General features: G+C 42.6%; 1 protein-coding gene across 1 annotated transcript; it reads left to right on the forward strand.

The window, feature by feature from the left end:
- Window positions 1–212: 212 nt before the first annotated feature.
- On the forward strand, window positions 213–26,366 carry LOC124282275 (arylsulfatase B-like). Its single transcript, XM_046718231.1, is given in 15 exon segments — window positions 213–321; window positions 3,626–3,737; window positions 6,189–6,240; window positions 7,374–7,404; window positions 7,407–7,476; window positions 8,947–9,053; window positions 9,657–9,721; window positions 19,240–19,341; window positions 20,153–20,216; window positions 21,249–21,346; window positions 21,528–21,664; window positions 22,900–22,958; window positions 24,033–24,156; window positions 24,703–24,845; window positions 26,009–26,366. Coding segments are annotated over 15 exon segments (1,341 nt in total). The 5' UTR covers window positions 213–215; the 3' UTR covers window positions 26,080–26,366.
- The last annotated feature ends 177 nt before the right edge of the window (window positions 26,367–26,543 follow it).

The following is a 26,543-nucleotide window of genomic DNA, read 5'->3' on the forward strand; positions in this document are numbered from 1 at the left end:
AAATGTTCGAGTCGGGCACACTGTACGGACTTCAACAGACTGTTTGTGGTTCGCTAATGTAGTACCATGCAAACGCCAACTTTATGTTTGTATGTATTACTAACGTGACTTTTAAACAGATAGGTAATTCATTCAGGACCAGTATCACACGCCACCCGGCCCTTACTGAGCTAGGCCAGGTTGATAAGCGAGTAGTACACACGACTCGAGCTAAGATGGAGTCAACAGTCTCGCTGTCTGCTCTCGTGCTCTGTCTGGTTGTGGGAGGCTGTACGAGCGCAAGTCAGCCAAATATCATTTTCATTGTTGCTGACGACTTGGGTAAGCAAACTTCTAGGTATAAATACATCAAGTTACGATGTACACTGCCTACAAATCCCTCACGGCTCTGAGGGGCGGACCAGTTACCTTAATATAATTACGTATTCTCCTTCTGGGCTACACGAAAGACACGTTGAGGCCTAAATTAAGTAAAATATATGTCGACGGATATGTAATCTATCTATAATCGTTTGAAACGCTCAAATCACTACCCGGAAATCTGGTATTTATCATCCTGAAATACACATAAACATCAAAACAACATGACGGGTTTTTCAATTGAACATGAATTTGTATCTATTCATCGTGTATTTTAAACGGGTCGGTGTGGTAGCGAAGTGGTTAAAGCGTTCGCTCGTCACGCCGAAGACCCGGGTTCGATTCCCTACAATGTGTGAAGCCCATTTCTGGTGTCCCCCGCCGTGATATTGCTGGAATATTGCTAAAAGCGGCCTAAAAGTACAAAAATCACTCACTCACTCGTGTATGTTGAAGAAAGCCCATTCTGATTGTTGTCTTCTACACTTTAATCGGCATATGTCACACACTGCTCTGATACTGACATCTCATAATTAATTTTCTAAATCTGCCGGAAAATGTTTTTTGTATGTATTCCTGAAATTCAGACTGACACAAGTAGGTAGAAAAATACCTGTAACCGAATGAAATTGTCAACTATGTAAATCCACGGATTTAGGTATTAACTTTATAACGTGTATTAATGTCAAATGTTGGAAAAACAGAGAAAACAGCTCATTCATAAGACTTACAGCCGAAGCTCAGGAAAATAAAGTTAGTCCGATGTGAGTCGAATATAGATACGTTTAACACTGCTATTTCAGTTGTGTATAAGATCTATTTCTAACCATATCAGCTGAATGGATGCTCTATTTCCAGCTAGGGTCCATGTAGGTAGCAAAGGCACTGTTAGTCCCCATGGTCCCTAGTATGGCGATCTACCTTCAGTTGCTGGCGATCTAAAGCCCATTTTACATTGTATTGTCCAAAAATAGTTTTCTACATTTAAAGATACATACTAGCTAGTTTTAACTCATTTTGTGATAATTTTTCTGTCCTTCGTTGACAGGGTTTTATATATTATATCTATGTATTATGAATTAAGAACTAGTTTTAGTCACGATATGGCTGAAATATTGCCGATGTGACTTTGAATCTTAACTCACTCACTCACTCTAATCATATCAGTGGTGATCGGTAGTGATTGCTATACAGTAACTATATGTCTGTTGTTCCCTGACCTTGGCACAGATACAGCATTCGGCAAAACATTTATCAATGGTCGCTTGTTTCATCTGCAGCTTAGGAAACTGTATTATCTAAGTTGAACAACAGGACCTCGTTCCCCAAAGCAATCGTAACCCTAAGGTGGTCGTAACTCCTATAATTTAACATAGACTTACGACAGTCGTAGCCCTACGATCGCTTTGATTAACGTGGCCCTGGACACAAGGTTTCCACGATAGGATGATATCAAATCGATTATGCAGTATCAAATGAGGTCAAGTTTTACAGTTTAGTGTTATCGAGTGCCATCCTGTTTATATTTGAATGGCGTATTCAGATTAGATCACAGTTTCGTGATCTGACGTCAACAAATCAGATATGTTATTTGTGTATCACAGATCTCGATAAGACTATTTACTGGCTGCCGTCATAGCTCAAATATTGCTGACTTTGACGTTATGTAGCATTTACACACAACCGTACGCACGCACACACACCACGCACGCATATATTTACGAAGACGCACACACGCGTGTGAACGCCATTCTCTGGAGAACACAAATTATTATTACTGTTACTGCTACCCATGACAACACAATATTCATCCTTTGTTTTTCAGAAAAATCACAATTAAGAGACAAACAAACTGTAAAATTAAAATAATGCCTTTCCTATTGACTGCCGGGCGAGCTGACATTAATATCGGGTTTCCTGTCTAGCTGTTTAAACGGACTGTCTGTATTTTGTGACGATCATTTTAGGGTTTCCTGTCTCGCTGTCTGAACGAACTGTCTGTATTTTGTGACGATCAGTATATCCTTTCCTGTCTAGCTGTCTGAATGAACTGTCTGTATTCTGTGACGATCATTCTGAATAGGTCTGTTTCTGTAACGATCTCGCTGTCTGAACGAACTGCCTGTATTCCGTCTTAATCACTGTAGGATTTCCTGTCCAGCTGGGGCGGTGGGGAAGCCTAATGGTTAAAGCGTTGGCTCGTCAGGCCGGAGACCCGGGTTCGAATCCCCACATGGGCACAATGTGTGAAGCCCATTTCTGGTGATCCCCGCCGTGATGTTGCTGGAATATTGCTAAAAGCGGCGTAAAACCACGCTCAGTCAGTCAGTCCTGTCCAGCTGTCTGACACCATCTGTGATGCTTTTGTTATTTTACAGTCCTTCGATGATGGTTAGTCAATTTAAACTTGCCTGTTTTAAACGTAGCATTCTTGAGTTTAATTGTTAACATTTCTTACAATCGCCAGCAGCTGAAGGATAATCCAACTAGGGTCCATGCAGGTAGCCAAGGTACTGTAAGTCCCCATGGTCCCTAGTTTGGTGATCTACCTTCTGGTGTTGGCGATCTATAGCTTGTTTTTATATTGTATTGTCCAAATAGTGCTATCAGTTTTAACTCTCCATACTAGTTTTAGTTGTACTTGTGATATTCTAGTTGTTTTACTGTCCTTCGTCGACAGATTTTTATAAGGTACTTATATTCCATTTCATTGTCAAATATTCTCATTTCACTTTTTATTGTATAAATAGTTTTCGTCACGATATGGCTGAAATATTGCCGATGTGACGTTAAATAATACCTCAATCACTCGATGACTGGTTCTTTAGCAACTCATGTTTATACACAACCTGTCTTGTCACTATATATACCTGAAATATTGCCGAGATGACGTTAAATTTTAACTCACTCACTCACTCACTCTAGCTGTCTGAACAAAGTGTCTTGTGTCATTACTGTTGAGTTTCCTGTCTAGCTGTTTAAACGGACTGTCTGTATTCTGTGACGATCATTATAAGGTTTCCTGTCTAGCTGGGTGGACAAACTGTCTGTATTCTGTTACGATCATTATAAGGATTCCTGTCTAGCTGTCTGAACGAACTGTCTGTATTATGTGACGATCATTACAGGCTTTCCTGTCTAGCTGTCTGACCAAACTGTCTGGATTCTGTGATGCCATTTATATTATTGGTTTGGAAAACTGTACAACTCGTCACACAACAACCAGTACAACGTGTTCAACATATGTGATGGTATATCCCTGCAGGATGGAACGACGTGGGCTTTCACAATCCCACCATGATCACCCCCAACATCGACGCCTTGGCAGACAGTGGCGTCATCTTCAACCACTCTTATGTACTGCCCGTGTGTAGCCCGTGAGTATTGAACTAACACCCCTATGATTTCTGTCAGATCAATCTTAGAAGGAAACGGATCACTGTGTATAGCCAGATGACCGCACGTCTATGCCAAACCACTGTCAGGCAGCTGTAGGGCCTGCACAATGTGTTCTGACACGACGAGTTCTGGCACACTGAAATATTGCACACCGACATCTGACATACCGCCAACTAGGGTCCATGTAGATAGCACAGGCACTGTAAGTCTCCATGGTCCCTAGTATGGTGATGTACCTTCTGTTGTTGGCGATCTATAGCCCATTTTGTACTGTATTGTCCTAATTTGAAATCCAAATTTAATGAAAGATGCTAGTTTTAAAACTGTATTTATGATATATTTACTGTCCTTCCATGACAGGTTTCTACGTTCTAGATTTTTTCATTTGAATATTGATATAAACGAAATTGTCCTCGTCACGATATGGCTGAAATATTGTCGATGTGACGCTAAATATTAATTCACTCACTCACCCACATGTATTTATGATGAATTTAAAGCTTGTTTTAGTCACGATATGGCTGAAATACTGCCGATGTGACGCTAAATATTAAGTCACTCATTCACTCACATGTACATTTATGATGAATTTGAAAGCTTGTTTTAGTCACGATATGGCTGAAATATTGCCGATGTGACTGTAAATCTTAACTCACTCGCTCATTCTGACATACCGATTTCGACCCTTCGACTTTTGACAATGGCTTCTGACACTTATAGCTCTCGCACACCGAGTTGTGACACACCGAAATATTGCACACCGACTACGAACATTCTGTTTTCTGACACACCGACTTTTGACACTTCTGACAATTCTATTCTTGTTCTCGCACACCGACTTCTAACATACCTCGACACTGACTTCTGACACTTCTAGTTCTGACCACTTCTGAATAAAACTGACATGAAGAGGAACACTTATTTATGGATATAAGTAAGTTCTTTAATGTTCAAAGTCCATTTAAACGTCCTGTGATTTTTTAAACGTAGCATTCTTGTCATTTTAATTTGTGGCTAAATTTTCCTACAATCGCCAGCAGCTGGGGGATGGTGTTAATCCAACTAGGGTCCATGCAGGTAGCAAAGGTAATGTAAGTCCCCATGGTTCCTAGTATGGTGATCTACCTTCCGTTGTTGGCGTTTTATAGCCCGTTTTTATATTGTATTGTCTGTTTCGTAAATAAAATAGTTTTACAAGTTTTAGACTCCATCTGTGATACTCTAGTTGTTTTACTGTCCTTCGATGACAGGGTTTTTATTTAGCAACATTTATTTCATTGTTGATATAAAAGATTTCTCGTCACTATATGGCTGAAATATTGCCGATGTGACATTAAATATTAACTCACTCACTCACTCACTTATTTATGGATATACAACTTCTTTAATGTCCATCCATACAAAAGTGATCCTCTTCATCATAGCAGCTTCTGAATGCCCCTTAAATAAGATTACTGACATACCGGCTTTCGACACTGACTTCTGACACTTCTAGTTTTCGTACACCGAGTTCTGACACATTGAAATGTTGCACACAACTAACTGACATTCCGATTTCTGACACACCGACTTTTGACACTGATATCTGACACTTCTAGTTCTCGCAAACCGACTTCTGACACACTGACATAATGCACACTGAGTTCTGATACACCGAGGCCTAACACACCTTGTCATGTGCGAGTTCCGACGCACAAAGTTCTGACACCTGAGCTTTGACACACCGCGTTCTGGCACATCAACCTCTGGCACACTGAGTACTGGCACGCATTCGGGACTGTTTGATGTCAAGACGTTGTACATATACTCACTTCATTATGTTATTAGAAATAGACACACATCACTATTACAATGCATTGCTACCGTGTGTATTCATGGGATTGGGTCCTGAGAGGGTACGTAAGTCCCCAAACTTTCAAAGTTAAAAATTTTGCTTACCCAATTTTTAAACGGAGTATATTTGTTATTTTAACTGTCGGCTAAATGTTCCTACATATCGCCAGCTGCTGAAGGGATGGTGAAAATCCATCTTGGGTCCATGCAGGTAGCAAAACACTGTGAGTCCCCATAGTCCCTAGTGTGGTGATCTCCACCCTTCAGTTGTTGGCGATCACTCAGCCCATTTTTACATTGTATTGTCTCAAATAGTTTCCTACTTTAAAAATAATACTCTGGTTTTTTACTCTTTTGTGTGATACTCTAGTTATTTTACAGTCCGTCGATGACTGGGTATTTAATTTACATGTATTGATTGTGTATGTACAACATTTCTAGTCACTACATGGCTGGAATATTGCCGGGGTGACGTTACATTTTAACTCACTCACTCACTCACCATGGGATTGGGGAACTTAGTATAAACACAATATTACGATGGTAAGTTATGTACAGTTTGTTTTCTTCGTTTAAGTATCTTCATTTTCATGCAGCTCAAGAACCGCTTTCATGACAGGAATTTACCCATTTAAGGCCGGAACACAGGTAAGAATGACTAATTACAGGTAAGGATTACTGTGGACACGTACTACTAAACAGACTGCTGAGCGAATGCTGTGAGAGGTAGGTGCTGGTAGCTTTCAAACGATCACATACTATATCTACTACTATGATTACAGATCAGTGACAGCTGATTAAAAAAAAATAGTAAAATTCATAATTTAGTATTTTGTTGGGTTCATAGGTTTAATCTGGTGACAGGTCGGTACTATTTGGTTTAAGTGTAAAATCCAGCTTGGGTCCATGCAGGTAGCAAAGGCACTGTAAGTCCCCGTGGTGTCCTAGTATGGTGATCTACCTTCAGTTGTTGGCGATCTATAGCCCATTTTTATATTGTGTTGTCCCCTATAGTTAAAATGTTTTAGCTTCAATTACTAGACTGACTGACTGACTGAGTTTGGTTTTACGCCGCTTTTAGCAATATTCCAGCAACATCATCGGCGGGGACACCCAGGAATGGGCTTCATACATTGTGCCCATGTGGGGATTCGAACCTGGGTCTTCGGCGTGACGAGCCAACGCTTTAACCATTAGGCTACCCCCACCGCCCCTGATTCAATTACTAGTTTTACATATATATCTGTGATACTCTAGTTGCTTTACTGTCCTTTGTCGGCAGGTTTTATAATCTCTATATATATTCTATTTCAATGTCAAGTGTTCTCGTCACGATATGGCTGAAATATTGCCGATGTGACGTTAAATAAGAACTCACTCACTCACTATAGCCCATGTTGTACTGTATTGTCTTAATTTGAAATCCAATTTTAGGGAGAGATGCTAGTTTTATTTCTTGATACTGTGATATTCTAGTTGATTTTACTGTCTTTCGTCGACAGGTCTTTATAATTTACATGTATTTATGGTGAATTCAAAACTTCTTTAGTCACGATATGGCTGAAATATGTGATGTGACTTTAAATCCTAACTCACTCACTGATGGGTTTCAAACGATTACAAATTATATGAACTCCTGAATACAAGTAAACGGCACCTGCTTACTCGTAAGAAGTATTCATAATTAAGTATAATGTCGTTTTTTGTAATGTTTATGGAGTGTTATTGTCAAATGTATATTTTATTTAAAAACACCAAAAATGTGACTATACTTATTTCAGCATTTTGTGATTTGGAAAGCTCAGCCAGTGTGTGTCCCCTCAACTTCACCTTCCTGCCTCAGTATCTGAAGGCGCTGGGCTATTCCACTCACGCTATAGGGAAGTACGTAACCATGGATCCATTTCACAATGTCTAGTGCAGGTGGAGCAGGTCACTCTCAAGGGTCAACTCACTCTTGGATATTTGATCATAGACTCAAACCTCTCTACACTGGAGTGACTTAATACTGCTGCATCGGCATTTCCGAAACGTTCGTGGCTGCGTTGCTCAATATTTTGGCAGTCATACAAATGTTGAATATCACCCAATATTAATACTGTGTACTCAATAACAATTGTTATTCAATACTTTAACAGACAAAAGGAGGTCGGGGAACTAAGGACACAATCAGCCTAGAATCATCTTTACTCTTTCCTCAAAGAAACCAACGACTTACCTAAACCTAGAACCTTCTTCACTCTTTCCTATAGGAAAGCCACGAAGATCTGGGATACAACTGGTTTTCAGTAACCCATGCTTGTTGCAAGACGCAACTAACGGGATAGGGTGGTCAGACTTGCCGGCATGTAATAGTATCCCAATTGCGTAGATTGATAACCATGCTGTTGATCACAGGATTGTCTGGTACAGACTTGATTATTGACAGACCGCCGTCATTTAGCTGTAATATTGCTGAGTGCGTCGTGAAACAACCAACCAGCCAACCAGCCTTCAAGAAACCAACGACTGACGAAACCCTTGAACCAGCTGCACTCCTTCCTTCAAGAAACAAACGACTGACCAAACCCTTGAACCATCCTCACTCTTTCCTTCAAGAAACAGACGACAGACAAAATACTAGCACCTTCTTCACTCTTTCCTCCAAGAAACTAATCGCTATAGAAGTGTCAAACAACTTCGAAAGTTTTACGTGGCCGGATGATATTCAGTAAATGAATTGCAGTTAAATATAATCAGCTGAGAAATTAAACTGTGTTAGTGAGCATATATTAACTGGAAATGACACGTTTTGTATGACTCTGCATAGGGAACTTTTCCATCACAAGGGATAAATATTTCAATGTCAAAACAGTTAAGGATCTTTTAGGATTACTTTTAAGGATTACTTATCATTTAATTATTTAATCTTTAAAAGAAATATCATTACTAGATAATTATTGATAAACGGTTTGTAAATACATAAATATTCTATTCTTGGTAGTTTAGAGTAGTAACTGAGATTGTTAGTGGTTGTACCCTCAAAGAGGGTTGAAGTATTGTAAAATTATTTCCCTTAGTACGGTTTCTACTTTCAATTTTTGGCAGTCTACAGCCTGTTTTTATATTGTATTGCCATCTATAGTTCAACTGTTTTAGATTTAATTACTTATTTGAAATTCATATCTGTGATAGTCTAGTTATTGTATTATCCTTCGTTGACAGGTTTTTATAATTTACCATTAATTACTATGTATAACAATTAATTGTTCTCGTCACGACATTGCTGAAATATTGCTGATGTGACGATACATTTTAACTTACTCACTCACTCACTGCATATGGGACAGTAATGTCCTGTTCGTGTACATCCAGGTGGCATCTCGGATTCTGCAACTGGAACTGCACGCCGACGTTCCGGGGGTTCGACACCTACTTCGGCTACTACCAGGCGTTTGAGGACTACTACACACACGAAATGGGTAGGTAGGTCGCAGACTGCCCATGCAGTTCGAAAATTGTCCAGATTGATATCCTAGTGCCGAATATAGTAGAAATGGGCTGATGTAGGGAAGATCCCGCGAGATTTAGACTTCATAAAAACATGCATGTAATAGGCGACCAACGGGACCGGATGTTTACGATCGTCGACATTGTTGATGTTGACTTATCTCAACTGCGTATTTCTGAATCAAGCTTATGTCCGTCAGATTGTTTGGATAATCTGATCAGGCAAGTGTGTAAGAATACTTCAGGCTAAAAGTTCTGGAAAAAATAGCAAAGGTGAAGATGGATCTGTGCACAAGTCTCATGGCTGCAGCTGACACAGTTTTGAACGCAATGTCAAACCGTTATCACCTCAGCTCAGATCAACACATATAGGTAGAGATCACAATTGAGTAACTCTACTGTGCTACAAGCAGTATACACAGGGGAGTGATGGTGGTTGTATAGATATCCCTGGATGCCCAAAGACGGATGTACGCTCGCATGCTGGAACGCACACCTTAAGAGCTTTAATATACAATATAATATTAGTTGCATCAAATGTTCCACTGTCCATTTCTTTCACTTGACCACAACAGATGGATATTTGGACTACCGAGATAATACTGATGTGGTGCGGAACGCAACAGGGGAGTATTCCGCCGTACGTTTAGCTTCCAATCACTCCGCCTTACGTATAGCTTCCACTCACTCCGCCTTACGTATAGCTTCCACTCACTCCGCCTTACATATAGCTTCCACTTACTCCGCCTTATGTATAGCTTCCACTCACTCTGCCTTACATATAGCTTCCACTCACTCCGCCTTACATATAGCTTCCACTCACTCCGCCTTACGTATAGCTTCCACTTACTCCGCCTTATATATAGCTTCCACTCACTCCGCCTTACATATAGCTTCCACTCACTCCGCCTTACGTATAGCTTCCACTCACTCCGCTTTACATATAGCTTCCACTCACTCTGCCTTACATATAGCTTCCACTTACTCCGCCTTACATATAGCTTCCACTCACTCCGCCGTACATATAGCTTCCACTCACTCCGCCTTATATATAGCTTCCACTCATCCGCCTTATGTATAGCTTCCACTCACTCCGCCTTACATATAGCTTCCACTTACTCCGCCGTACGTATAGCTTCCACTCACTCCGCCTTACATATAGCTTCCACTTACTCCGCCTTATGTATAGCTTCCACTCACTCCGCCTTACATATAGCTTCCACTTACGCTGCCGCACGTATAGCTTCCACTCACCTAGGCCTTACATATAGCTTCCACTTACTCCACTGCCTTACATATAGCTTCCACTCACTCGCCTTACACATACAGCTTCCACTCACCCGCCTTACGTATAGCTTCCACTCACTCCGCCTTACATATAGCTTCCACTTACTCCACCTTACGTATAGCTTCCACTTACTCTGCCTTACATATAGCTTCCACTCACCCGCCTTACATACAGCTTCCACTCACTCTGCCGTACGTATAGCTTCCACTCACCTCCGGCCGTATGTATAGCTTCCACTCACTGCGCCTTTATATAAAGCTTCCACTCACTCTGCCTTACATATAGCTTCCACCTTCTCTGCCGTACGTATAGCTTCCACTCACTCTGCCTTTACATATAGCTTCCACTTACCGCCTTTACGAATAGCTTCCACTCACTCCAACGTACATATAACTTCCACCTACTCTCTGCCGTATGTATAGCTTCCACTCATTCCACCTTACATACAGCTATCCACTTACTCCTGCCTTACATACAGCTTCCACCTTCTCTGCCGTACGTATAGCTTCCACTCACTCTTGTCTTACACATATAGCTTCCACTTACCTTCGCCTTACGTATAGCTTCCACTCACTCACCTGCCTTTACATATAGCTTCCACTCACTCTGCCTTTATATATAGCTTTCACACCTTCTCTGCCATATGTATAGCTTCCACTCACTCTGCCTTACATATAGCTTCCACTTACTCCGCCTTACGTATAGCTTCCACTCACTCCGCCTTATGTATAGCTTCCACTCACTCTGCCTTACATATAGCTTCCACTCACTCCGCCTTACATATAGCTTCCACCTTCTCTGCAGTCTCACGTATAGCTTCCACTCACTCTGCCTTACATATAGCTTCCACTCACTCCGCCTTACATATAACTTCCAACTTCCACTCTCAGGGCCTTACGTATAGCTTCCACTCACTCCGCCTTACATATAGCTTCCACTTACTCCGCCTTTACATATAGCTTCCACTCACTCCGCCTTACGTATAGCTTCCACTTACTCCGCCTTACATATAGCTTCCACTCACTCCGCCGTATGTATAGCTTCCACTCAATCCGCCGTATGTATAGCTTCCACTCGATCCGCCTTATGTATAGCTTCCACTCACTCTGCCTTACATATAGCTTCCACTTACTCCGCCTTACGTATAGCTTCCACTCACTCCCACCTTTACATATAGCTTCCACTCACTGCTGCCTTACGTATAGCTTCCACTCTCACTCTGACGTACATATAGCTTCCACTCACTCTGCCTTACGTATAGCTTCCACTTTCACTCCACCTTACATATAGCTTCCACTACCGCCCTGCTTATAGCTTCCACCTTACATATAGCTTCCACTCACTCCGCCTTTACATATAGCTTCCACTTACTCTGCCTTACATATAGCTTCCACTCACTCCGCCGTACATATAGCTTCCATTTACTCCACCTTACGTTTAGCTTCCACTCCATCTGCCTTTATATATAGCTTCCACTCACTCTGCCGCCGTACAGTATAGCTTCCACATATACTTCCACTTACCTTACATATAGCTTCCACTCACCTGCTTTACATATAGCTTCCACTTACTCCGCCTTATGTATAGCTTCCACTCACCTGCCTTACATATAGCTTCCACCCACTCACTCCCTCTTTACATATAGCTTCCACTTACTCGAGATAGCTTTCCCACTTTACATATAGCTTTCCACTCACTTTCATATAGCTTCCACGTACATATAGCTTCCACTCACTCTGCCTTACATATAGCTTCCACTCACTCTGCCTTACATATAGCTTCCACTCACTCTGCCTTACATATAGCTTCCACTCACCTGCCTTTACATATAGCTTCCACTTACTCTGCCTCCCACGTATAGCTTCCACTCACTCTGCCTTACATATAGCTTCCACTTACTCACCTTACATATAGCTCCACTCCACCTGCCTTCCACCTTTAATCAGACATAGCTTCCACTTACTCCGCCTTACGTATAGCTTCCACTCACTCCTGCCTTTACATATAGCTTCCACTTACTCCGCCTTTACATATAGCTTCCACTTCTGCCTACGTATAGCTTACACTTCCTTACTACCTGCCTTACGTATAGCTTCCACTCACCTGCCTTAGCATATAGCTTCCACTCAACCCGCCTTTATTGTATAGCTTCCACTCACTCTGCCTTACATATAGCTTCCACTCACTCTGCCTTTACATATAGCTTCCACTTACTCCTCACACAGACGTATAGCTTCCACTCATTCCGCCTTACATATAGCTTCCACTCACTCGGGCCCATGTATAGCTTCCACTCACTCTGCCTTTACATATAGCTTTCCTTAACTTACTCAGCCTACCATAGCTTCCACTCACTCTGCCTTACATATAGCTTCCACTTCATCTCGCCTCATACATATAGCTTCCACTCACACCATATAGCTTCCACTTACTACATATAGCTTCCACTCACTCTGCCTTACATATAGCTTCCACTCACTCGCCTTACATATAGCTTCCACTCACTCCGCCTTACATATAGCTTCCACCTCTACCACCCGCCTTACATATAGCTTCCACTCATATAGCTTCTGCCTTTACGTATAGCTTCCACTTACTCGCCTTACATATAGCATATACTCTTGCCACTTCACTGGCACTCTACCGTGCGATATAGCTTCCACTTACTAGCTTCCACTTCCACTCACTCCGCCTTACATATAGCTTCCACTCACTCCGCCTTACGTATAGCTTCCACTCATATCCTGGCCTTAATGTGATAGCTTCCACTCACTCCTGCCATGCATATAGCTTCCACTCCACTCCGCCTTTACATATAGCTTCCACCCACCTGCCTTTATGTATAGCTTCCACTCACTCTGCCTTTTGTATAGCTTCCACTCACCTGCCTTTACGTATAGCTTCCACTTCACCTGCCCTTACATATATAGCTTCCACTCACTGCCTTATAACATATAGCTTCCACTCACTCCGCCTTACATATAGCTTCCACTCATCTACCTGGGCTGTACATGTATAGCTTCCACTCACTCTGCCTTACATATAGCTTCCACTTCTCTGATGGCTTCCACTCACCTTAGCCATAGCTTCCACCTCATTCTCCACCCACGTATAGCTTCCACTCTTACTCCGCCTGTACATATAGCTTCCACTCACTCTGCCTTACATATAGCTTCCACTCCACTCCTTCCTCTAATATTTCCCACTTATAGCTTTCCAGCTCACTTACTCCGCTGTCTTACGTATAGCTTCCACTCATTCCGACGTACATATAGCTTCCACTCACTCTGCCTTTACAGTATAGCTTCCACTCCACCTAGCTTTCCACTGATCCACCACTCCTCGCCTTACATGTATAGCTTCCACTCACTCCTGCCTTACATATAGCTTCCACTCACTCCAGCCTTTACGTATAGCTTCCACTCTCACTTCGCCTTACATATAGCTTCCACTCACCCGCCTTTACGTATAGCTTCCACTCAACTCCACCTTTTACGTATAGCTTCTGCTTACTCACGCTACATACCATACTTTATTCCGCCTCATCACCGTACGTACGATAGCTCCACTCACCTGCCGTTACGTATAGCTTCCACTCACTCTGCCTTTACGTATAGCTTCCACTCACTCTGCCTGTATGTATAGCTTCCACTCACTCACCCTTTCCACTCACTCCTTCCACTCTCCACTTAGTTCTGCCTTACGTATAGCTTCCACTCACTCCGCCTTACATATAGCTTCCACTCACTCCGCCTTACATATAGCTTCCACTCACTCCGCCTTACGTATAGCTTCCACTTACTCCGCTCTCATGTATAGCTTCCACTCACTCTGCCTTACATATAGCTTCCACTCACTGCCTTTTGTATAGCTTCCACTCATTTCTCACTGCCTTTTACATATAGCTTCCACTCCACTCCGGGCCACATATAGCTTCCACTCACTCTGCCTTACGTATAGCTTCCACTTACTCCACTCTTTACATATAGCTTCCACTTCCACTCCTCCGCTTTACATATAGCTTCCACTCACCTCCGCTTTATGTATAGCTTCCACTCACTCCGCCTTATATATAGCTTCCACTCACTCTGCCCTTACGTATAGCTTCCACTTACTCTGCCTTTATGTATAGCACTCCACTCACTCTGCCTACGTATAGCTTTGCCTGTGATCTGGCTTCCACTCATCTCATATAGCTTCCACTCCACTTATCTGCCTTATGTATAGCTTCCACTCACTCTGCCTTACATATAGCTTCCACTTACTCTGCACTTACATATAGCTTCCACTCACCCGCCTTACATATAGCTTCCACTTCACTCTGCCTTTATGTATAGCTTCCACTCACTCCTGCCTTACATATAGCTTCCACTCACCTGCCTTACATATAGCTTCCACTCACTCATCCGCCTTCATGTATAGCTTCCACTCACTCTGCCTTACATATAGCTTCCACTCACTCCGCCTTTACGTATAGCTTCCACTCACTCCGCCTTTTACATATAGCTTCCACTTTACTCCTGCCTCCACACGTATAGCTTCCACTCACTCCTGCCTTGCATATAGCTTCCACTCAGCTCCGGCCAGCCCATGTATAGCTTCCACTCGATTCTGCCTTACGTATAGCTTCACACTCACTCCAATCACCCTTACATATAGCTTCCACTTACTCATTCCTGCATGTATAGCTTCCACTCACTCCTCCTTTACATATAGCTTCCACTTCCATATAGCTTCCACTTACTACTCCGCCTTACATATAGCTTCCACTCACTCTTGCCTTACATATAGCTTCCTACTCTTACACTCTGTAATATATAGCTTCCACTCACTATGTATAGCTTCCACTTACTTCCTTTACATATATAGCTTCCAATACTCCGCTTACACGTATAGCTTCCACTCACCTGCCTTACATATAGCTTCCACTTACTCTGCCTTACATATAGCTTCCACTTACTCCGCCGTATGTATAGCTTCCACTCACTCCGCCTTATGTATAGCTTCCACTCACTCCGCCTTATGTATAGCTTCCACTCACTCTGCCTTACATATAGCTTCCACTCTTACATATAGCTTCCACTCACTCCGCCTTATAGCTTCCACTCATTCCGCCTTACATATAGCTTCCACTTACTCCGCCTTACTACCTGTTGTATAGCTTCCATATCACTCTTCCAATACTGCCTTACATATAGCTTCCACTTACTCGGACCTTACGTATAGCTTCCACTCACTCCGCCTTACATATAGCTTCCACTCACTCGCCTTACATATAGCTTCCACTCACTCCGCCTTATGTATAGCTTCCACTCACTCTGCCTTACATATAGCTTCCACTCACTCCGCCTTATGTATAGCTTCCACTCACTCCGCCTTACATATAGCTTCCACTTACTCCGCCTTACGTATAGCTTCCACTCACTCCGCCTAACATATAGCTTCCACTCACTCCGCCGTACGTATAGCTTCCACTCACTCCGCCTTACATATAGCTTCCACTCACTCCGCCTTATGTATAGCTTCCACTCACTCTGCCTTACATATAGCTTCCACTTACTCCGCCTTACGTATAGCTTCCACTCACTCCGCCTTACATATAGCTTCCACTTACTCCGCCTTCATGTATAGCTTCCACTCACTCTGCCTTACATATAGCTTCCACTTACTCGACCTTACGTATAGCTTCCACTCACTCCGCCTTACATATAGCTTCCACTTACTCGGCCTTACGTATAGCTTCCACTCACTCCGCCTTACATATAGCTTCCACTCACTCCGCCTTACATATAGCTTCCACTCACTCCGCCTTACGTATAGCTTCCACTCACTCCACATACATATAGCTTCCACTCACTCCGCCTTACGTATAGCTTCCACTTACTCCGCCTTACATATAGCTTCCACTGCTTCCACTATACTTCCACTCCTTACGCACATATAGCTTATAGCTTCCGCCTTTGCATTTATAGCTTCCACTTCATCTGTACTTAACATATAGCTTCCACTCACTCCGCCTTACGTATAGCTTCCACTCACTCCACCTTACGTATAGCTTCCACTTACTCCGCCGTACGTATAGCTTCCACTTACTCCGCCTTACGTGTACCTTCCACTCACTCCGCCTTAAATTTAGCTTCCACTCACTCTGCCGTGCTTCCATAGCTTCCAGCTTCACTCTGCCTGCCGTATGTATAGCTTCCACTCACTCTGCCGTGCGTATAGCTTCCACTCACCCAGCCTTACGTATAGCTTCCACTCACTTCGCCTTACATATTGCTTCCACTCACTCAGCCTTACGTATAGCCTACACTCACTCAGCCGTAGGTATAGCCTACACTCACTCAGCCGTACGTATAGCCTACACTTACTCCCCTGTACGTATAGCTTCCACTTACTCCACTGTATGTATAGCTTCCACTGACTCCGCCTTACATATACCTTCCGCTTACTCCGCCGTACGTATAGCTTCAACTCACTCCGCCGTATGTATAGCTTCCACCCTCTCCTCCTTACATATAGCTTCCACTTACTCCGCCTTACATATAGCTTCAACTTACTCCGCTGTATGTATAGCTTCCACTCACTCCGCCTTACATATACCTTCCGCTTACTCCGCCGTACGTATAGCTTCAACTCACTCCGCCGTATGTATAGCTTCAACTCACTCAGCCTTACATATAGCTTCGACTCACTCCGCCTTACATATAGCTTCAACTTACTCAACCTTATGTATAGCTTCCACTCACTCCGCCTTACATATATTTTACACTCACTCCGCTGTACGTATAGCTTCAACTCACTCCGCCGTATGTATAGCTTCCACTCACTCCGCCTTACATATAACTTCCACTTACTCCGCCGTACGTATAGCTTCCACTCACTCCATCTTACATTTACCTTCCACTCACTCCACCTTTCATACAGCTTCCACTCACTCCGCCGTACGTATAGCTTCCACTCACTCCGCCTTACATATAGCTTCCACTCACTCCACCGTACGTATAATAATAATGCATATTTATATGTGCGCCCAATCCACCTCGACAGACATACTCAAGACGCTACAGAGTCAGGTATGTACATATGTACAGAAGTAATACTATAGCACATTAAGGGAGATACTGCTGGAAGAAGTAGGTTTTAAGTCTGGACTTGAACAAGTAGAAATTGTCAATAGTTTTGAGGTCATAAGGAAGAGAGTTCCAGAGAGTAGGGGCTGCATAGGTGAAAGAACACTGTCTGAAAGTTGTCAGACTGAAGCTGGACACAGTGTGCAGATCCTGGCTGTTGGAACGAAGATTGCGTGAACTGAAGTATGATGACAACATGTTAGACAAGTACTGGGGAGCAAGACCATGCTTGGCTTTGTAGGTCAGACACGGTATATTATGCTCGATCCTGGCTTTGATGGCCAACCAGTGAAGCTCCTTCAGTACTGGCTTGATATGGCAGCGTTTAGGGAGACGATAAATGATGCGGGCAGACGTGTTTTGGATTTTCTTGAGTCTGTCACAGAGTTTCTGAGAAATGCCAAAAAATTCACTGTTGCAATAATCCAATCTTGAGGTTATGAGGGCTCCGGCCAAGGCATGGGTAGCACCCCTCAGAGATAGGGACGGATGTTACTGATGAAACGAAGGTGAAAGTGGCAGGTTTTGCAGATCTGAGAGACTTGAGCTTCCATCGAAAGTGAGGAGTCGAGGACAATACCGAGATCTTTTGCAGTGGAACAGACAGGGACGACAGCATCAGCTATTGTCACAGATCTGGTAGGGATTTTCGACAGCAGTTGTTTGGATCCAATCAGAAGAGCTTCGGTCTTAGTGTCATTTAGTTTCAACATATGATTTGTCATCCAAGGTTTGACGTGTATTGTACAGTCAGAAATTCCAGCTAGACCGTCAGAGGGATTTTTGCAAGAAATTGCCTTGATGAGTTGGTTATCATCTGCATATGAATGGTGCTGCAGATTGTGAGTTGAGATGATGTCAGCAACGGGACCAGTGTACAGAACAAATAACAGTGGACCCAATACGGAGCCTTGTGGCACACCGTGTGGTACGGTAACGCTCTCTGATGTCTTGTTCCTGATGGTCACACATTGGCATCTGTTATGGAGATAGGAATCCACTGGAGGGCTGTCCCCGCAATTCCATATCTTGTTTGGAGGACCTTTAGCAGGACACTGTGATCTATAGTGTCACAGGCCGATGATAGATCTATGAGTATCAAGGCCCCTGCGTCCCCTCTATCCACAATTTGTCTCAGGATATCACTGACATGTATAAGAGCTGCCTCAGTGTTGTGATGTTCCCGGTATGCAGACTGGTACTTGTCCACTAGGTCGCACCTTGTCAGATGGTTCTTCACCTCACACTGACAGCCTTCTCCACGATTTTGGAGAGGAAATTGGATACTGGACAGAAGTTGTTTAGTTCAGACTTCTCAAGGTCGCGCTTTTTGAGTTGTGGTAGAACAAATGAATTCTTAAAAGCTTCTGGAAATACACCTAATTGTAGGCTTTTGTTCACAATCTCAGTGATTATAGTAATGAGCAAGTCCAGGTGTTTCACAACAAGTTTGGTCGGCATTGGATCAGATTCACATGTTGTAGACTTAGTTCCAATTACCAGTGATTTGACCTCCTTATCTGTGAAAGGCTCCAGGTTACTGAGAATATGTCCACTGAAAGTAGGACTTTCATCTACCTCATTGTCTGGACATGTAGATATCAGAGAGACTTGTGGACGTAATATAGCATCATGTAAACACTTGTAGGCTTGCATGTACTCTAATGGTTACACACTGATGTTATAATGTAATGATTTAGTATGATACAGTATTAATCAGTGTGCATATATTTCCAGTTCCGGTTTGCCAGGGAGGCTGTAGATATCATCAACAACCATGACAAGTCCAAGCCATTCTTCTTGTACCTGCCCTTCCAGTCCGTCCACGCTCCGATAGAGGTACGTGTAACACTGACACCTCCCAGTTTAACTTCTTTGAGTGACATGTTTAGAAGGACAAACTTTATGAATGAACAACTTCTTTATTCGTATGATGCGACGTTTCGATGCAGATTCTTGTATCGTTGTCAAGCAAGTATGACCTCCCAGTTTGTTGACTGACAACCCTTCCAGAAACATAAAGTCTGGTACCTCCCATTTTGTTGACTGACAGCCCATCTTTCTCGCAATGCTTGGATGGGTCTTCGCTTTCTCTTGGCGTGGACCTTTGAAATATCTCGTTTGCATCCCACGTACTCCGTCGTCAGGCTCCCCATTGTTCTCGGTGCCCTTTGTTTGGTACCTCCTGATCTCTTGGCGCAAATCAGGAGAGAGCCCGGGTTCCCCACTGGGAGCATAGCCGTTCTGACACTCTGGGTAATGCAGAAGGCTGTTTTCTTTTCCTTATTTTCCGGAAACATCTTGGTGGGTTCAACTGGGCGGCGCATCATAGGAGAGTCCAAAATAGCACTGATGATGAGCCGAAGGAGTTTGATTGTGCCAGGAACATCGGAACAGATTTTTGATGACATTTGTATCCCTACACAAGAGGGGATAGTGTGGTCAGACTGCGTGATATGGGTTGCATGACGCCACAATATCAAACGCTGGGGTGTCTGGCCAGGGCTCTGTTGTTTACAGGTCTTAGTAATAGTTATGATCCTACAGACAGCGGCGTAGTACATTCCCAGACATACGTTCTGCCAACACATGCACATCTACAGGTGGTTCATAGGATGTTTGGTTTATTTTGTTCTTTTTTTTTCTTCAGGTGCCACAGCAATATGAAGATATGTATCCAAATGTTGTAAACATCGGTCGTCGGAAGTTTTGTGGTAAGCATGACCCCATTCATCCCTGTTCACCCATGCCTCGGTGTGGTGGGGTCCGCTCATCGCGCTGATAATCCGGGTTCGATTGCCCACATGGGTACTGTGTGTGAAACCCATTTGTGGTGTCCCCCGCCGGGATATAGCTGGAACACTGCTAAAAGCGGCCCAAAACTTAACTCACTCACTCATCCGTTTCCTGGAGGGTGTTCCCGTTAGATTTTGTGTGTCGGCTGGGTGACTTGAGTGAGTGAGTGAGTTATTATTTAACGTCACATCGGCAATATTTCAGCCATATCGTGACGAGAACACTTGACATTGAAATAGAATATATATAGAGATTATAAAACCTGCCGACAAAGGACAGTAAAGCAACTAGAGTATCACAGATATATACGTAAAACTAGTAATTGAATCTAAAACATTTTAACTATAGGGGGCAACACAATATAAAAATGGGCTATAGATCGCCAACAACTGACTGGGTGACTTGACGAAGTAACATCTTCTCTTGGCAGCGAGAAACAAGCACGATCTTCTCCTCCCACATCAAGCTCATTGGCTGACGTAGTTGGAATGCTGTTCAATGCGGTGTCAAATTCCCAACATTCCGTTCAGGAAATACAATATATGCGTTCACGTTCAATTGAAAGCAATCCTTAGGGACGTTGGGAAAGTATGGCGTTAGGGGTTAAATTTGCAATTGTGTGTGCTTTCGTGCGTGCGTGGATGCATGTGTGCTTGTGATTGTGTGCGTGTGTGTGCGTGTGTGTGTGCGTGCATGCATGCGTGTTTGTACTTGTCTTTTATGGCCTGGTTTCGTAGTGGTTGTGCTGAATGCCGAACACCAGGCAGGGAAACAACGAGTACGATCTGTTAACATCTTGTGTAATGAGCTGTCAGTTCCTCGGACAGATACATATTCCAGGAAGATTTAATTTGTATTTGGTCAATACTTTCATGTGTGACCGACAATCGAATCACTTCAGAACCGTGTTGCGTTATTTAAAGCGATTTGTATATATATCGTGTTCACAGGAATGGTGACAGCCCTTGACGACGCAGTCGGTAACATCACACGGGCTTTGCAGGAACAGGGAGTGTTTGATAACACACTGATATTTTTCACTGCTGATGTAAGTACATTTGCGTTCAGATTAATATTAACGATAATGATGCCATACGGTTCCACATCGGTTTCAATTTTCCCCAAACACTAAGTCGACGTTTCTGTTAAAGAGAAATCAAAGCGTAAATTAAGAATACATTTTACTGCTGACATTGTATTGTAACTACTGTTTACTATGATTGGTGAAGAATGGCGCCGAGCTGGTTCAGTACGGCAACAACTGGCCTCTACGTGGCGGTAAACTGACGTTGTGGGAGGGAGGCACGAGGGCGGCGGCGTTTGCCCATGGGGCGGGGATAACACGCACCGGCTACACGTATGATGGGTAAGTATATATTATTGATGCCACAACCTTTATGAAGATCCGAGTTGGAATTGATTTTTAGCAAACCACGCCTCTTGTGAAGGTCTGGTTACAGCTAGTCTTCAGTGGCTGATGCATGTCGTAAAAGGCGACGGAAGGAATTGGGTGTTCAAATTAACTAACTTGCCATGTCAACATACTCATGAGGCCAATCACCAGATTGTCTTGTTCAGACACGACATTTAAGTTGTATGTTTGCAATTGTTACGTGTAAAAATGAAACAAAGTATTTCTTGTAATCTGTATGTAAACTGATTTGGTATACAACAACTAAAACAGCGTCACTTGTGTATGACATTTGTTCGAGAGTTGTGCATTTGTATTTATAGATGCGTGTGACCTGTGTTCCAGTACGGCGCATTTGTATTTCAAGTTGTGTAGTACCTAGTTTCCAAGGTTGTGTATTTGTATTCCTAGTTCCAAGGACCGTTGTTCCAGGATGGTGTGCTTGATTTCCTAGTTTTACGTATGAACGTTGTTCCAGGATTGTGTGTTTGTATTCTTAGTTGTGTATGACCGTTGTTCCAGGATGATGTGTTTGTATTCCTAGTTGTGTATGACTGTTGTTCCAGGATGATGTGTTTGTATTCCTAGTTGTGTATGACCTTTGTTCCAGAGTGGTGTGTTTGTATTCCTAGTTTGTGTATGACCGTTGTTCCAGGATGATGTGTTTGTATTCCTAGTTGTGTATGACCGTTGTTCCAGGATTGTGTGTTTGTATTCCTAGTTGTGTATGACTGTTGTTCCAGGATGATGTGTTTGTATTCCTAGTTGTGTATGACCGTTGTTCCAGGATGATGTGTTTGTATTCCTAGTTGTGTATGACCTTTGTTCCAGGATGATGTGTTTGTATTCCTAGTTGTGTATGACCGTTGTTCCAGGATGATGTGTTTGTATTCCTAGTTGTGTATGACCGTTGTTCCAGTGTTGTGTGTTTGTATTCCTAGTTGTGTATGACCTTTGTTCCAGGATGATGTGTTTGTATTTCTAGTTGTGTGTGATCTTGTCCCAGGGTGGTGTGTTTGTATTCCTAGTTGTGTATGACCTTTGTTCCAGGATGGTGTGTTTGTATTCCTAGTTGTGTGTGATGATGTCTTTTGTCCCAGGGTGGTGTGTTTGTATTCCTAGTTGTGTATGACCTTTGTTCCAGGATGGTGTGTTTGTATTCCTAGTTGTGTGTAGGACCTTTGTTCCAGGATGTTCCACGCGGTTGACTACGTTCCGACTATTCTGTCTGCAGCAGGGGGGAAGCCAGGTACGAGGAGGGTGAATATATGTTCTTTAACGCCGCACTCAGCAATATGCAGCTATGTTGCCTCGGTATGAAAATAATCGTGTCTGGGCCAGACAGTCCAGTGATCGAAATCATGAGGTGATCTACGCAATTAGAATAAGATGGCATGTGTCAACCAAGTCAGCGAGCCAGACACCCGGTTACGACAATTACGGCAAGCATGCGTGTCTGAAGACCAATTCTAATCCGGATCTTCACGGGTGTAACAGTTTCCATTGTGTGGAAACTGCTGGTTGAAACGTTTATTGATTGACGCTGCTCTCTAGCCGGGAATTACAAATGAATTCATAAATCATCACTTTATTATCCCGGCTTTTTTGCAGTCTGGACTGGGAAGTCTGGTAATGTATATTGTGATCAGCATTCTCATCATCATCATCATCATTCTAATATGTGTATAGCGACAATATCCAGCTAAGCTGCTCAAAGGCGCTTTGCTTTTGAAATATTTCAATCCATTGATTAACAGCATGAGCATCGATCTAGGCAATTGAGAACCGATGACATGTGTCAACCAAGCGAGCGAGCCTGACCATCCGATCCCGTTAGTCGCCTCTTACGACAAGCCTGGGTTACTGAAGGTTCATTCTAACCTGGACCATCGCGGGCCCAGTACAAAAAGAATCAGCAACATTATCGGTAACTTCCTTGACACAAACGGTGCTGGAGACGCAGTTACAGATATCCTTGACAAGCATGGGTTACTGAAGACTTTTGTTAAAGATGCGTCTATAGATGGAGTAAATCAGTGATATAAACTATTGTATCATTTTACTTTTGTTAAAGATGCGTCTATAGATGGAGTAAGTCAGTGATATAAACTATTGTATCATTTACTTTTGTTAAAGATGCGTCTATAGAAGGAGTCAGTCAGTGATATAAACTATTGTATCATTTTACTTTTGTTAAAGATGCGGCTATAGATGGAGTCAGTCAGTGATATAAACTATTGTATCATATACTTTGGTTAAAGATGCGTCTATAGATGGAGTACGTCAGTGATATAAACTATTGTATCATTGACTTTTGTTAAAGATGCGTCTATAGATGGAGTAAGTCAGTGGGACTCTATACGTATGGGGCTTCCTTCAAAGAGGACTGAGTTCATCTACAACCTGGACGACTACTTCTACCCCGTCACAGGACATGCTGCCATCAGGTACGTGGGGATAGTTTCACCCAAGAGCCACATTACATTTTTATGCTGAACTCATGACCATACGCTGTTGGTGTTCCAAAGAGACGCAACTGGCTATTTGCGGCACCCTACTGGGCTAGGCCCTAACATTTACGGAGCAGTGCTCTTCATGTTATGAACTAGTGTTGGGAATTGGTTAAAATCTCATAATTGATGATTGGTTCATTACTACCGATCAATCATCGAAAATAATTGGTTAGCATCATTTATGAAATTTGTTAATGCGCTTAAAAATAAGGAAAAAACCCATGTATTTCTTTTGGGGTGTTTTGGCAAAATTTCATATCTTTAAAGGATGACTAGTATGTTAGGAACATAAATTTCCTGGAATCTTTAAGATAAATTCAATCATGACTTGAAACTTGTAGTGCTTATGAAATATACCAGACAAAACCAACCAATTATGATCGATTGCTTGGTCGTTTAGTCACTACGACCAATCTTCGATTATTTCAATTAATCGGACCACCACTAGTATGAACTTGTCCAACCCGATGTCTGTTTCAGGGTGGGAGACATGAAGCTGGTGGACGGATACCCCGGGTTATATGACAACTGGTACCTCCCTATGAATGACACAGAAGACACGCCTCTAGAAGACTTCATATATGATGCTAGGCACGAGATGGTGTGGCTCTTTAACCTGACAGGTATATTGCAAAGGTTGTCACACATAATGTATCATAGTCGTGTACTATGTTTAATGCGGCACTCATCAACATGCAGTTGTATGACGTCGGCCTGTGACGTGTTTACACGGGACATGGTAGAGGTTACACAAAATCAATGTATGTATGTATATACATTAATTACATACATTGTGATGCATGCATCCATGCATGCATGTATGTATGTAATGTATGTAATTAATGTATGTATGTGTGTATGCATGTATGCAATGTATTTATGTATTTTTATATGTATGTATGTATGTATGTATGTATGTATGTATGTATGTATGTATGTATGTATGTATGTATGTATGTATGTATGTATGTATGTATGTATAGTATGTATGTATGTATGTATGTAATGTAATGTAATGTACTATATGTGTGTGTGTGTGTGCGTGCGTGCGTGCGTGTGCGTGTGTGTGTGTATGCGTGCGTACGTGCGTGTGTGTGTAAGTAATGGGTAGGTACGTACGTACATGTATATATGGATGGATGGATGGAGGTATGGATGGAGGTATGTATGGATGTAGTTAGGGGTAGGTGGGATCACCGCCCTCCAACATCCTTCGGAACGTTCCTGGTGGATTCGACTGAGCAGCGTTTCCTATTTCCCATTTTCTGTCGATGACGTATGTAAACGGGACACGGTTACTGAGGTGATAATAAACCCAACCAGCCTGATGGTACCAGGACTAGGGCTGGCTAAAAAGGTCGGTAATCGGAAATGTCGCCGATAGGGAAAATTATTAATGATTATCGATATGAAAATTGTATTATCGATAAGATCGTTCATTAAGTTTGAAATGCTTTAAATTTTCTCACGCTCTAGTACACATGTAGGACTTTCTTCATGGCCTGATTCTAAATTATGTTCAGGACACCGTTGTGCTAATACCCCATGCAAAATCATATCACCACCTTCCAGTGATGTAATAAATATTCATTTCTTTCAGACATTGTGGACACTTTTTTATATTTATCGATAATCGATCGATATTTAGTTAACGATGATTGATCTCTATGATATGTGTAGGTAACCAGTCCTAACCTGGACCACCTAATATATATATATCTTGGATTTGTAGTTTAATCTGTCAACAATCTCCCTCGATTTTCTATTATTTGCACTCTCCTTCCAGCTGATCCCTCGAGAAACAGAACCTGGCCAGCCAAATGCCGGATGTTGTGGAAACTTTACGTGCCCGGATGATGGAGCATAAGAAGCAAATGGTACCCGCCAACTTTCCCCAGGAAGATCCAAACGGGGATCCCAGTCATTTTGGGGGAGTGTGGACCCCCGGCTGGTGCTGAAGATTAAGGCTTCAAGCTATGTACTTCTGTGTGTGTATAATTCGTGCACGTGTGGTGCACATATCTAGATTATGTACGTCAAAGGAAAATGAGTTTTATATTGAGACGTCTGATTAAATGTTCGATAAAAATGCGTGATGATTGATGATTGACATGTTCATTCCTCAAGAGATTGTAAAGTACCTGTGTGTTTGTTTGTTCCTTGTTCCACGCCGCACAGATCACCATTCAAGTTATATGATGTCGTCGGACGATAAACCTGATCCAGACAATCTCCAGCATTGGGTCATTATTCACGGAGGAATAGGCAGTGGGTGTTCCATATTTTTTGAAAAGTATACAAACATTGGACGTTATGACCAT

The sequence above is a fragment of the Haliotis rubra genome, unplaced genomic scaffold (genome assembly GCF_003918875.1).
Source record: "Haliotis rubra isolate DU_JTF1 unplaced genomic scaffold, ASM391887v1 Scf1088, whole genome shotgun sequence".
Classification (NCBI taxonomy): domain Eukaryota; kingdom Metazoa; phylum Mollusca; class Gastropoda; order Lepetellida; family Haliotidae; genus Haliotis; species Haliotis rubra.